The sequence below is a fragment of the Hippocampus zosterae genome, chromosome 1 (genome assembly GCF_025434085.1).
Source record: "Hippocampus zosterae strain Florida chromosome 1, ASM2543408v3, whole genome shotgun sequence".
NCBI lineage: Eukaryota > Metazoa > Chordata > Actinopteri > Syngnathiformes > Syngnathidae > Hippocampus > Hippocampus zosterae.
Genome location: NC_067451.1, coordinates 7146267 through 7159959, shown reverse-complemented (window position 1 = coordinate 7159959; position 13693 = coordinate 7146267). Strand labels below are relative to the sequence as shown.

General features: G+C 42.3%; 2 protein-coding genes across 3 annotated transcripts; one reads left to right on the top strand and one right to left on the bottom strand.

The window, feature by feature from the left end:
• The first annotated feature begins 1075 nt into the window (after positions 1–1075).
• Positions 1076–8761, top strand: slc1a1 (solute carrier family 1 member 1). 2 transcript variants are annotated; one of them, XM_052079843.1, is made up of 12 exons: positions 1076–1304; positions 2449–2589; positions 2667–2759; positions 3666–3780; positions 3860–3902; positions 3974–4072; positions 4368–4552; positions 5486–5593; positions 5896–6018; positions 6348–6542; positions 6736–6870; positions 7826–8761. In XM_052079843.1, exons 1-12 carry the CDS (start codon positions 1205–1207, stop codon positions 8064–8066), a joined length of 1578 nt encoding a protein of 525 aa, XP_051935803.1. In that variant the 5' UTR covers positions 1076–1204; the 3' UTR covers positions 8067–8761. The 2 variants fall into 2 exon arrangements, with proteins under 2 accessions (XP_051935803.1, XP_051935793.1); XM_052079833.1 differs by lacking the exon at positions 1076–1304 and having other exon boundaries at positions 1968–2589.
• Positions 8762–10355: 1594 nt separating this feature from the next.
• On the bottom strand, positions 10356–13027 carry trmt10a (tRNA methyltransferase 10A). Its single transcript, XM_052079155.1, has 7 exons — positions 12606–13027; positions 12262–12430; positions 12131–12202; positions 11841–11915; positions 11513–11662; positions 11311–11416; positions 10356–11180 (listed from the first exon to the last, which is right to left on the bottom strand). Exons 1-7 carry the CDS (start codon positions 12791–12793, stop codon positions 10990–10992), a joined length of 951 nt encoding a protein of 316 aa, XP_051935115.1. The 5' UTR covers positions 12794–13027; the 3' UTR covers positions 10356–10989.
• Positions 13028–13693: the final 666 nt, after the last annotated feature.

Here is a 13693-nt window from a genome sequence, read left to right as displayed (position 1 = left end):
CTGGCTTTTCTCTCACAATATTCATTTTTTCTTGTCATATTCCGGTGAAAATATGACCTTTTCAAGCGAAATAACAACGCCCATGGTAAAATTGTAAACATTTCGAATTAAGAGCTCATGTCACTTGATTTTTGAATGTCAATGTTATAGAGTTACCAAGTTCCGATCAGTACCGCTGCAATTCAATGCAATTAAGAAGACAAATAAATCCACATCCACATTTTTTTCAGCCGAAATAAATCAACTGAAAAATCACGTGATCGGCCGGAGTTATGACGGGATCAGGACAACCCTATTTTATTTAATTTTTTCATCTCATCTTTACTCTCATAACATTGCAACATTTATGTCTCATAATTCATCCACATTTGTGAATGAATTGTTTCTTTTTCTCGTAATTTAAAAAAGTTTCTTGTAATATTACAAATGTAATCTTGTGAAAGCATAAACATTTTCTCATAATATTGTGAGTTTTATCTTGTGTAGAACAGCAAATTTGCAGTAATATTAAAAAATGCTGCGTAATATTACGACATTTTCCCATCGAAACGATACATTCATGTCAGAGTCCTGTTTTGTTGGCGCTTTGTTTTTTTTTCTTTCTGTCGCAATCTCCATGGCGAGTGGTGGTGGGCGGAGTCTCCTGCACCATAACTTTTGGTCACGTTTTTCTAATTTCCTCAGGTTAGCGTGCTCTTTTTGCTTGACTAAACAGGAACAATCTGCTTAGTTCTCTGCTTTTTTGTTTACCTCCCCGAAAGGTCAATATAGTAAAAACAATCGTAATTGTAATACTACATTATACATCTCCAGACCTTTTGTCCCCATAGTAGGATGCACATTACACGAAATTACACCTTGACCTCGCAAATGTTTTACTTTCTTCGTAACATTGCCGGTTATTTTTCTGTCAACATTTTTTCTTCTCTTATGTGTCCCACCAGTTTTCCATCACGAATACCCTTCTGTGCTGAATTCCAACGTAGAGGAGAAATTGCAAGTGACACCTTGTGGAGGGGGGGGGGGGCAGGAAGGATGGAGAGAGACCCCCCTCCCCCCCACACAGACACACACATTCATCCCTCCCTCACATCGTCGCTGGCAATCAGCAGCGTTTGACGCGACGCTGCAGCGCCTCATCTGCTCGTGACATTCGGCTTTTGTGTCCGAGCGAGGAAGGGAGAGACCTTCTTCGTGGACCACCATGGACATGATGGGCTACAAAGAGCGGCGACGCATCAGTTGCAAAGGCTTGCTGAAGAAAAACTGGCTGCTGATCGCCACGGTGGTATCGGTGCTGCTCGGTATGCATGTGCATCCATCTCCATTTTATCCTTCAGCCTCTTTTTGCGGTGCACGCCGAGCGCATACGTGATGCTTCAGGTGAAGGGTGGGAGAGCCTTTTTCTCTATAGATTATTCTTGGGTGGGTGGGTGGCATACAAAATGTATGAAAGAAAATAGATAAGCATCCAGGCAGCACTTGTGGGTTTGATGTTTTATTACAGCGTCGTTCCTTACAGGTTTCACTGCATGCCACCAACTGCATTTGCAAACAATAATGTGACCCCAATAAAGTCAACGTTCCCAAGATAAAGTATGAATGACCATCATTCGTCATTAGGGACTCTATTCATGTAATATGATTACTTTTATTGTCATATATACGCTATTCCCGATGTTTCAACTGTTCGGTGAGCTTTTATTCATTTTCACTTCATTCTCATAACATTCAATCTTTTGTTGAAAAAAAACATTTACTTTCATAAAATACTAGTCGTTGTAATAAGTTGTCTTTGTAGCAATATGACTTCACATAATATTACAGCTTTATTTTTACATTACAAAATGTTTTCTTGTAATATGATGGATTCTCGTAAAAATATATGTATTTTTTCTGACCATGAAGCAATTCATAACATCCAACCTTTTGTTGCAACAACACATAATTCTCATTATGCTGCAATTTTATTTTTCGTAACATTACGACTTTATTCTCACATGGTTACATATCTGGTTGCGTCACTCTGCGTATTTTATATTTTACGTTTACATTTTGCATCTTAATTCTTGGACATCCTCACGAGATTACTGTTCGTCTTTACTCTTGTCACGTGACCTTTTTTGTCTCATCAAATTACTTTACAACCTTAACACTACGACTTTCTTGTGATGATACTGCACTTTACTTTTGCCACATTACGGATAGTCCTGTAAAGTCTTGCGAGATTTGTAAAATCCTGGTGTGATTTTGTCATAATGGGTGCGTTCAATCAAACCGGCACTATACGAGCCATATGTGCTCGTTACAATCAATAGCTAATAGCTGAGTTGAGCCTTTTTTTAATGGGAACACAACTCTTCTACTTTATGTGGATACCATTAGAGCCTCTGCCTCCAATACAGTGTTGTTGTTGCATTAAGCAGGCAGTTTCTGTTCATGTTGTAGGGATCGGTCTGGGTGTTGCGGTCAGAGAATACGCCTCGCTGTCCCATCTCCACAAGCAGTATTTCGGATTCCCGGGAGAGATTCTGATGCGAATGCTCAAGCTGGTCATTCTGCCCTTGATCATTTCCAGCATGATTACTGGTAAAAGCAGGAGTGATTCACAAATGCAACCAGTGTATATTATGACACGTGGACTGTTATGCGCATCACGTGCACAGGTGTTGCAGCCCTGGACTCGGAGGTGTCGGGCAAGATCGGCCTGCGAGCTGTCATCTATTATTTCTCCACCACGATTATTGCCGTCATCCTTGGTGAGTTCAATTTGCGCATTTTCTGAAATGCATATGATGGGACTCCAGATGGCCATTAGCAGGTGATCATCACCCTCAATAGCCATTCAGACCTTTCTCTGCATCATTATCGAGAAGTTTACCACCCTGCTTTTTCAAACGTCAACCTCTCAAAGACACTAACTTGCTGCTGGACCTTAACCGTATCGTCAGCTAATTTGATGTCTTTATTTTTACATTAACTTATTAAACATGGTAAAATCGACCAATCAATTAATCAATCAATCAATGGTACACCGTTTATAAAATGTAGTCATTTTGAAAAACTTCTACGTCAAAGCTTTCTGTAAGGAAAATAGCTAAGGATTTTATTTTGGCTTGAGGGTGGCCTGGAGCCCTGCATCCCACTTGAATTCATCCGCCCCTGCATCAAGCAGCAGCAAAACTCCGTCTCCACATTCACAACCAAAACAAGAACCGTCTGTGGTTAGCTGACCATACTTGAGGACATTCATGATATTTTCACAAATTGACACTAAGCAGAAATTGAATTCGCTTTATTCTCCAGTGTTATGAAGAAAAATTCTGTTATCATTTTAGCTGTAAATGTATTTGTGTGATTGCATATCAAGAAAAATTAGTTGTATTGTGGTCGTGCCCATGACTCACCTTCCTCAACTTTTTTGACAGCTACACTTCTAATACTGCCCACATTAACCCCACCTATTTAAATAAATAAACAAACAAACAAATAAATAAATAAAAGCATCGTGGGCAATGTCAAAAATTATATTTCGTACATGCCTTGGGCCACAAAAAAATGGATCATGGGACACAAATTGCCCTTGTGCCATAGTTTGGACACCACAGCTGTACATGGTGAAATAAAAGTACCTGATGGCATGCATCTCTGTTGTTCCTTGGCAGGCATCATTTTGGTGATGACCATCAAGCCGGGAGTCTCTCAAACTGCGCAGCATATCGACCGAGCCGGAACCACACCCAACGTCACCACTGTTGACACGCTGCTGGACCTCCTCAGGTGTGTCAAATGTTTTTTGGTTTGTTTTTTTTTTTGCTTTATGTTTGTATTTCTAACCTTTTTCATTTCTGATGAACAGAAACATGTTTCCGGAAAACTTGGTGCAGGCTTGTTTCCAGCAGGTAAACAAACGTCCATTAACGGGTGTCCCTCACGTCAAGTGCAGCTAATGCTAACGGGTGTCTCGCCATAGTATAAAACCAAGCGCAAGGAGTTGGAGCCACCACCGAGTGTTCCAGTCGCAAGTACGGACATTCCTCTTCTCGCGACCACCGTGATAGCTGCCGTGGAGGTAGGCTAATATTTTATAGTTTAATGTGACACACTCATTAGAAGTGTCAGCTTTATATAAGACAGGTGTGTCACATACGGCATCCTAGTGTTCATTTCCTTCCTAAATTTGTTTCATAAGACCTGGCTACAAAATTTTGCACAGTTTAGGGGGCGAGGGAAATTTCTTTTTTTTTTCCAAGCCGACGACAACATTTTTTTTTCTTTGAGGTGCAGCCTATTTATACATTCACTTCATTTGGGTGAATGTGGAAATGTAAATCACCGGCCTCCGCGTTTGTGCTTGCTGTCATCAGAACATCACTCAAGATTACAAAATCAGCGGGACGTACTCGGACGGAATCAATGTTTTGGGCCTCATCGTGTTCTGCGTCGCGTTCGGACTCGTCATCGGGAAGATGGGAGAAAAGGGACGCATCCTTTTGGAGTTTTTCGATGCCCTCAACGATGCCACCATGAAACTGGTGCATATAATTATGTGGTAGGTCATGCGCCGTCGTTTAATTTTTTTAAGCCATTTTGGCTGTGTGGAATGTATTTTAGCAGAATTGTTAAAAAATGATATTTCTTTTTTTGTGGCCTGTGTTCCTTAAATTTCATTCAATGAAAAATCTTCAAAAAGATTAAACATTTGCGCTCGGCGGCGCAAAATGTCTATTTGTCCACCAGATGGCGCTTATCTCGGCCATTCAAAGCATGCTGCAAAATGTCACACACTCAAACCCCAAATTAATGACATTTATGGGTGTAATTTTAGACTTTATATTCGTCTGTTCAATGTTTCAGTCATGGGTGCAGCTAGAAACTTCTAAGTGGGGTGGCCAGAGTGACACAACACCTGTCAGTAGTGGCCATAACACACGCGATCGTGTACACACTCGCACATGTAATTTTACTTGGCTGTAAACTCCTCCGTGACTGGGAAGTCATTGTATGTCATACCATACACATATCCAAAACCTTGCTCAGCACACTCATAATACAAGCAAGTTCAAGTCTAAAGTAAAATGAAGTGAAAACGTTTTGCTGACCTTAATTTACTATATAATAAAACTTTAATTGCCATTGCTGTGCTTTTATGTGCTATCTGATAGTCTACATCGATCTCAGGCACTGATTTGCGAGCTAACAGGCAATCAGAGTGATCTAGTGTCACAACAGCGGACACCATTTTGCATCTTGTTGTTCTCTAAATATACACTCAATAAGGTAACATTTTCCCTAGATGTGGGGTGGCCATTTCCACCGCTGGCCTCCACGTAGCTCTGCCCCTGTTTTCAGTCCATTTTCCGCAACTTGATGTCTAAGAAGGAAAAAAAAAGTACTTTTTCAAGCGGCGAGTGGGAAGCTAACGATTGTTGTCGAAAGGACCGAATGAAAGAAGTTACCTTTTATTTTCTGTTTATTTTTTCAGCTATATGCCAATCGGGATCCTGTTCCTAATTGCCGCCAAGATCATTGAGGTGGAAGACTGGGAGATCTTCCGCAAGATGGGTCTTTATATGGTGACGGTGCTGAGTGGGTAAGCCGGGGAGGATTTATGCTTGACATTTGGGCCAATTCTTCCGTCCAGTGGCCACAGATAAGGCAAGGACATTTTGAAACTGCTCAACCTGCACATAACGTAATGAAAGCTTGAAGCTCACACCTGTAAATCTAAGTAAGGGTCAATACATTCTCTGCGGTAAGGTCTCAAGAAGGATACGGAAGCGCACCTACACTGTTATCTAACGTCCGTGGCGACGCGCACTTATTTTGCTGCATACTTTGAATGTGCAAACGGAAGCGATATCACTCATGGCTCGCTTGTTCGTTCTCGCATAGACTCGCCATCCATGCCATCGTCTGCCTGCCACTTATCTTCTTCGTAATTGTGAGGAAGAATCCATATACGTTCACGCTGGGGATGGCACAGGCCCTGGTGACAGCGCTCATGATCTCCTCCAGGTACTAGTTCTCTTCATTCCCCTTCAACGTTCTTGGGCCAGGCGCCTTTAAAATAAAGTTGTAGTATTTTTTGCAGAGGATGAAGAATATGTGCCTGTGTGTATTTTAAAATATGTCTGTCTAGGTGTGTTGCTGCATCATTTGTGTTCAAATATCTGTTGCTCAAAGGATTACAACACGGCGGCCATCTATGCTAATTGTTAACTCGTCAGCGGCCTTTCTCATTATGTGTTAGCAAGTTAGCTGGTTGCACATCCAAAAATTGTGCGCTATAGCAGGGTCACGGTAGTCGAATGGCGGTCTACCTCCTGGGAATAAATGTGTTGCAGCTCTGCCACTTTGCCCGTCACCTTCCGCTGCGCTGAGGAAAACAACCATGTGGACAAGCGCATCACCCGCTTCGTCCTCCCCGTGGGGGCCACCATTAACATGGACGGCACTGCGCTCTATGAGGCCGTCGCCGCCATATTCATCGCGCAGCTCAACGACTACGCCCTGGACGTGGGGCAGATTGTCACCATCAGGTATGTTGACGCGAGCTCAGCGAGGGGAATGATGGGGAGGGGTCAGAATGCTTTGCTTTGACATACAACACAACTGAAATGTTTAATTTCAACCACTATCATTGGATTTTACAGCCTTTTCGTAATTCTTGTTAAGACTTAAGACAACTGGATATAGTGCGCCGTTGTACACGTTGTCGCTTCTTTGTTTTAGCATTACCGCAACAGTGGCAAGTATCGGAGCTGCAGGCGTCCCAAATGCCGGCCTGGTCACCATGGTAATCGTCTTGACAGCCGTTGGACTACCTGCCAGTGATGTCACGCTCATCGTCGCTGTGGATTGGTTGCTGTAAGTCATATGTTTTCCATACAGCTGAGCTGCTCATCTTCATCGTGTGTGTCAATTCGGTCTCTTCCACTTTATAGTAACATGTTCCCTTTCATTAGACTGTTCCTCCTTGCCATGAGTGGTTAGAATAATTTGGAGAGAAAAAAAGTTTGGGTGGGGGGTTTGACTACCCGGGTCACGTCGGCCTCACAGTGCAGAGGTACGGGGTTCGAATCCGGGACCAGCTGTCCTATGTGGAGATTGCATGTTCTCCGCCTCTCCCCGTGTCAACGTGGGTTTTCACCAGGGACTCTAGTTCCCTCCCACGTTCCCAAAACATCCATGACATGTTCCTGGAACACTCAAAATTGTCCCGAGGTGTGATTGTGAGCGCGGATGGTTGTTTGTCTATGTGTGCCCTGCGATTGGTTGGCAACCGGTTCAGGGTGTCCCCTGCCTACTCCCTGAAGACAGCTGAGATAAGCTCCAGCACGCCCCGCGACCCTCGTGAGGAGAAGCGGAACAGAAAACGGATGGATGAATGGAAAAAAAAGGTTAATTTTTAAAGACAAATAAAAGTTGGATGAGTAGAAAAAGTTTGAATGATATCCATCCATTCTCCGAACTCTATCCATCCATTTTTTGATCTGCTTTATCCTTACCCGGATTGTGGGGGTTGCCAGGGGACACCCTGAACCGGTTGCCAGCCAATCGCAGGGCACATCGAGAAGAACAACCATCCGCGCTCACTCACACCTAGGGACAATTTAGAGTGTTCAATCAACCTTCCGTGGATAGTTTTGGAATGTGGGAGGAAACCGGAGTACCCGGAGAAAAACCACGCAGGCCCGGGGAGAACATGTAAACTCCACAGAAGGAGGCCACCATTTTCCGAACTGCTCATCCTTAAGGAAACAAATGTGAATTGTTATGAGTGAAGTCTTAATATTCCAGTTCATAAGTGCTTCTACTACAGAGACCGTTTCCGCACCATGATCAACGTGCTGGGCGACGCTTATGGCGCCGGCATCGTCCAGAAGCTGTCCAAGAGCGAACTGGAGAGGATGGACCTGATCTCGGACGTGGACGTGGCCAACCCTTTCGCTCTGGAGGCCACATCAGACGGCGAGGAGTGTGACAAGAAATCCTACGTCAACGGGGGCTTCGCCGTCGACAAGACGGACGCCATCTCCTTTACCGAAACGTCGCAGTTCTAGACGCCCGCCTCCTATTCCCCACCCACAGCATCCTGAAAAAAGTGCCATACACCCCCGGAGGGATAATACCTTCTATCAGCAATTATCATCAGAAATAGAAGCTTCCATTCATCATCACTGACATTTCCCACTGATTTCAAGTGCTTCCTTTTTACACTGAAACGATACATTTATACTCCTGGAAAAGTCCTTAGTGGATGGATGGATGATGCAAGGTGTGTTCATCCAGCGGCGACATTCCACAATGCAGCTTTATTTGCTTCTGAGTAGAAAACGCACGGCTCCTATTAACTGTTTGTACAGAATGTTACAACTGTGCCAAGCCTTTGAAGAGGTGAGTTGACTTGAAGGCTCGAGTCGTGAAAACACTGTGAACTTTGGCCGCATGATGAGCGTACCCTGCCCTGTTCTCGTGAGAATTTAACCCTTTTCGGGGAGGGTGTGTGTGGGGAGGGGGGGGGACGACAATGGAGGAAATGTTAAATATTATGAGATTAAGGTTGGTATAGTACAAGAAAAAAAGAGCGTTCTTGAAAGGGTGATATGAGGAAAAGTTGTGTGTCATCACGAGAAGTAACGTGGCGAAAACGGTGTAATTGTATGCAAAAGTCGGAATGCTGCAAAAATGTGTCGGATCTGAACAAGTCAAGTTGCGAGAAAGCGGTAATATGAGGGAACAGGTGTGATGTTACAAGGTCAGAATATTACAGGGGAAAGTGGCATGTGGAGAAAAGGCAGGATGGTGCCAAGGTGCTGTCACAAGGGAAAAAAAAATCACAATTTAAAAATTAAGGCTGGAAAATGAGAAGGGGAAAAATAGTAGCGTGTGGAAGTTGTAATGTGGAAAAAGTGGTCACGTGAGAGGAAAAAAAAGATGTCAAGTGATGAGCAAAAACAAAAAGACATTTAAATTTTTCCAAGGTGACCTTCCAAGATTTGCATTTAAGAAACCAAAAATTATATATAATATATATATATATATATATATATATATGAAGAGAGAGAGATTCTCCTCCATTAGGCCATTTAATAATAAAATAAACAATGTTCATAGGTAACTAAACGAGAATGTGGGAACCATTTCAAAGTGATTTCTATCGGCCCAAATTAAATATTTCACCACCACTCTCCTGTACTTGAATGATACAATATTCCAATAATATGCAAAATACAAAACGGTGTCAAATGTAGCTGTAAATTCTCTCGAGAACAGGCTTCTTGAATAGTGTGAATAGTTTAGGCAAACAAGATGAGAACCTTTTGTTTGTTTGTGTTGTTGTTGTTAAGCAGCCAACATTGCAAACACGCACACACAAACGCCCACCGAAGAGACCAACGTACCATACTGTGTGCTCTTGTGACCTTCAGTCAGCTTTCCAAGTGTACTCCAAGACACGACTAAATATCCTCCAACGCATTTTGCCATCGAAAGCGGACAAGGTCCTTCAGAGCAATCGACAAAGCGGCTCGAGGGCTTGATGATTTTTGTCGATTCATGTATTCGCTGTGTAGTATATGAATAAAAACCAAGTCGCACAACAAAGCACAAATGAATATTGATTGTTGCCAAGCGGGGCAATTCGCTTGGTGCCGTTATTTACGAGGTGGTTCGAGCACAAAAAAAAAAAAAGCTGTGACGAAAATAGAAACCCGTTTCAGCACATTTTGTGCAATAGATCCCAATGTTCCTCTTGTTGCCGCTGATCTACGGCCCCGGACGCTCGCTGCGCCATGGGCCTTTAATGGCCTCGCCTTGATTTAACACAAGTGCGCACGGTTATCCAGGCACCACGTGAAAAGCACCTGGACACTGCTTGTAGCCAGTCTTGCCTGAAGAGCTCATCAACTCCAACTCTCTCAGTAGAAAGTCGCTAAATCATGTAATAAAAAAAATGCTATATATATATATAGAGAGAGAGAGAGAGAGATGGTCCCTCTATATAGGACCTCTAATTTTATATATAATATATATATTTACTAAATTGTAATAAATGTCTTGACTATTTTTTCTCGCACATCACGAGATGTTTTCATTTTTTGGTTGATAAATCTGACCTAAAAAGCTCGCCCGACATGGAATTTACCATGCCTTGTAAATTATAGCTATGACATTTCAGAAAAAAAATTCCACCTGTTGCTGAATCCTTAATTCATAAATATTACTAAATATATCACAATATTACATATAAAATTATTATACTGTTATTAAAAACCGAGGGAAGATTAGGAATCGGCACAAAAAAATTGCCAATAAATTGACCAGAAGAAATTGACCAGGTAAATGACAAGTTAACTTTCACTTGAAGAGAATCAATTTGTAATCAAGAGCAAAAATTCAAGAATTAAGTTACAATTTCATGAGCCTTTTTGTTGACAAAACTGAAGCAGCATTATGTGCAATAAAAAATTACAATACAGATTTACCATGCGCTGTATTACAAAAAAACTTTTTTTTACACGACTAAAGTTATAATATTGCAATTTCATGAGAAAAGAGAACAAAAAATGATCAAAATTGTAACATCCTGAGCATTTTTAAAAAAGAATGAAGGCTCATTATGAGGGAAAAAAAAGTCATTTTACAAGAATGAAATCATAATTCCGTTTCAGAAAATTACATCTTATTAATGGTGAAATGAGAATTAAACCCCATTCCCTCCCTCAATATTGCAACTTAATTCCTGTAAAATGAAGATGTCATTCAATGCGTCTCAAATATATTTGTGTTGCATTTCAATAAACACACACATCCGTGATGTCATCATCCCATTGGATCTGAAATCAATTTGGCACAATCGGAAAGCAAAATTCATCAAAGCGGAAATAAAAAGCAAAGTTGCGTTGACAATCTAATTGAGGAACGAGCCCAGAAGTAGGCTAAAGCGCTCAATAAATAATCCAATGGGACAAGTTTTTGGGGGGCTCACTTCTCGCTTGGTTGGGGAGCTTCAAGGTCCAAGTGCTCCTCCGGTTGGTCCTCTTGGCCGTCGCCATCTTGGTTGCCGTCTCCCGGGCCTGTGGCCACGGCCTTGGCTCCTTTCCTCTGAGGCAGCACGGAGAAGAACGCATCCTGCCAGCTGCCTTTCTCCATGTACGCCAGGATGATCTCAAACACTGACGGGCAATAAACACCGGACCCCAAACAAAAGACCACAGTCCAGTATGGGGGTGGGGGGTCGGGCGGGGGCAAAGAATGTTTATTCCTGACGAGAATCAAGTGAGAATGTGAGGTGTGTCTCAGTACCGTGATTGACCGCGAGAACTTTGCGACTGTTCATCTGGACGAAGCTGTCGAGGGGAAGCTGGGCATGACAGATTCCCAGATCCTGGGCCCGCTCCAAAGTGATCCCCTGAAAAGTCGGCACCCGCAGAGAAATGAAAGTGGGCAGGAAGGCGTACCTTGAGTAACACCGCGGCTATTTTCTTTCGCCGTTTGCGGTACACACCTTGTGGTGGTTGTGGTCCACCAGCCCGCCGATCACGTACGCCTTTTTAGGGTCCAGTTCCGTCAGCACATTGGGGGAGTCTGACGTAAGGTAGACCACATCTTCCTTGGACAATACTTCACTATAGTGTTCCAATTTAATGCTAATATCCTGGACAAACAACCACATAATATTTTTCTTTTTGTAATATTACAATTTCATTTGTGGAAAATATTTCCTTGTTATGTTTTGACTCTTTCTCATAAAACATCTATTTTTCTTGTAAAATTAGGAATTTTCTTTTCCATTTTGTTGTCACAATATTGATTATTAATAAATGTGTACTTACCTTCCAGTTGATCCATCCTTTGTCTTTTTCATCCATACTTTGTTTGAGTTGTCCTCCAAGGCTTGTCAGATAAAACTGGAAAAAAGGGACTCATGAATTAAAATTTCTCTGCCTGCAAAATATATCCTTCCCACTGATGCGTTTATTACGATGTGGTTTTGGTTATTTGCAGCTGTACTGATGTGAAGTGGAAAAACAATCACTCCAAATGTGCTTTTTTTTCTTCACTGCCTGTCATCTTACGACGACAGAATTATGAATAATATGTCCCAAAATGAGAGGCGGCCCACCTGGACTGGATGTGAGGCTCGTCTGTTTTCAGCATAGCACCTCTGGATCTGCTTGTGAAGCTTGTGCACATCCTGAGGAGAGGGGAAGCATTGAGAATTGAGAAGCAGATGTTGGAATGGGTAGGTTTTACCTTGGTTAACATGAGGTCATCAAAACTGCAGTCCACCACCAGCCTGAGCGAGGTGGGCGTCGCTTCTCGCCGCGGGCGCTTCCTGGCACTGCGGTGTTCTCCTTCATCATCTTGTTGGTTATTTTGTCTCTGCTGCCGCCGCTGCTGCTTCCTGTCCTTGCGCTTCTGCCTGTATCACAACACATGTCAAACTAATCAGGTCGATCTCTTGCAAAAAATAAATAATCATTATTTATTGTAAAATTCAGTATTTTTTCCACTTTGTGTGCGTGGTTTAATCCGGGTACAAGAGTGGATTTATTTATTCATGAATTCATTTCTTTCTTTCGAAATTGTCATCTTACTTTCTCATGTCCCTCTCCTCCTCCCATTTCTGCTGCTTTAGAAGCTTCTTTCTTTGCCTTTTGGACAAAGCCTGCTTCTCGGTGGCATCTCCGTCTTCTTTGTTATCGTCTGCTGTGTTATTATTGTGAATATTATGATTATTTAGGAGTTTGTTGTCATCGGTCTGAACGCTCTCGTCATCATCCATTGGTTAATTTACACGTCCTCCTGCAAAAGGCGCAAAGTAAACGACTCACTAGTGATCCTAGTATTTATTTTAACAATCCCCCAAAAAGAAAAGACGTGCTTAAATACAAACGGTTCTCTAACATATGAGCGTAATTAAAATTTAAATGTAAATAAGCGTAAACATGCACGTTAACGTCCAGTTCAGTTTACACATGGCGGCGCGAACCCGTGACGTCATTTAAACGCGCCTGGTGCGTTCAAACACCTCCGTTTACCGCACTAATCGATTTGAAACGTCATTTAATCGGCATTTTCTAAAACAAGGTGGGCTAAACGTTGTTTTACACATATTGACGCGTTTTTTTCAATTAAAAATGACACAGTGAAACATATTTTAATGTCGCTCGCCAGTTTTAAAACTTGGATTCAAATCAGGTTGAGCGTGATGTCATTAGACTGGGTTTGGACTGGTCAGTAAACCAGGTGTAGCATTTTAAAGATGTATCAAGGTTTCAAATTAGGGTGTACGAGGCAAGTGTTTGGGTTTAAAATCCAGGTTTGACATCATTCCGTTGTCCCTTCTCCCTCTCTTGAATAACTCTTCTTTACTTCCTTCCGCCCATCCTTGTGTTCTTCTTCCCAGAACCCATGCTTCCTTTGATACAAATTTGGTTCCTTCATACATCCTTTCTTCCTTCCTTCTTTCCTAACTTTCATTCTTCATCTATTCTTCCTTCCTCCATACTTATTTCTTTTGTTTTATACAGCCTTCTTTATTACAATACTTCCTAACTTGCATCCTTTATCTCTCCCCTCTCCTTCCCTTCCTTTCATGCTTCCTTGTTTGCTTTCTTGCATTCAGACTTCCTCCTTCCATCCTTCCCTCCTTCCTTCCTTGCCTCCTTCCTTCCTTCCTTCC

Coding starts and splice junctions, on each gene's coding strand:
- slc1a1 (XM_052079833.1), top strand. CDS start 2,346: ATGGGAACACAACTCTTCTACTTTATGTGGATACCATTAGAGCCTCTG. Junction 6,019..6,347: donor GCGCTCATGATCTCCTCCAG/GTACTAGTTCTC, acceptor AATGTGTTGCAG/CTCTGCCACTTTGCCCGTCA. Junction 6,543..6,735: donor GGGCAGATTGTCACCATCAG/GTATGTTGACGC, acceptor TCTTTGTTTTAG/CATTACCGCAACAGTGGCAA.
- trmt10a (XM_052079155.1), bottom strand. CDS start 12,793: ATGGATGATGACGAGAGCGTTCAGACCGATGACAACAAACTCCTAAAT. Junction 11,916..12,130: donor GAGCCTCACATCCAGTCCAG/GTGGGCCGCCTC, acceptor CCTTTTTTCCAG/TTTTATCTGACAAGCCTTGG. Junction 11,417..11,512: donor TGGACCACAACCACCACAAG/GTGTGTACCGCA, acceptor CCGACTTTTCAG/GGGATCACTTTGGAGCGGGC.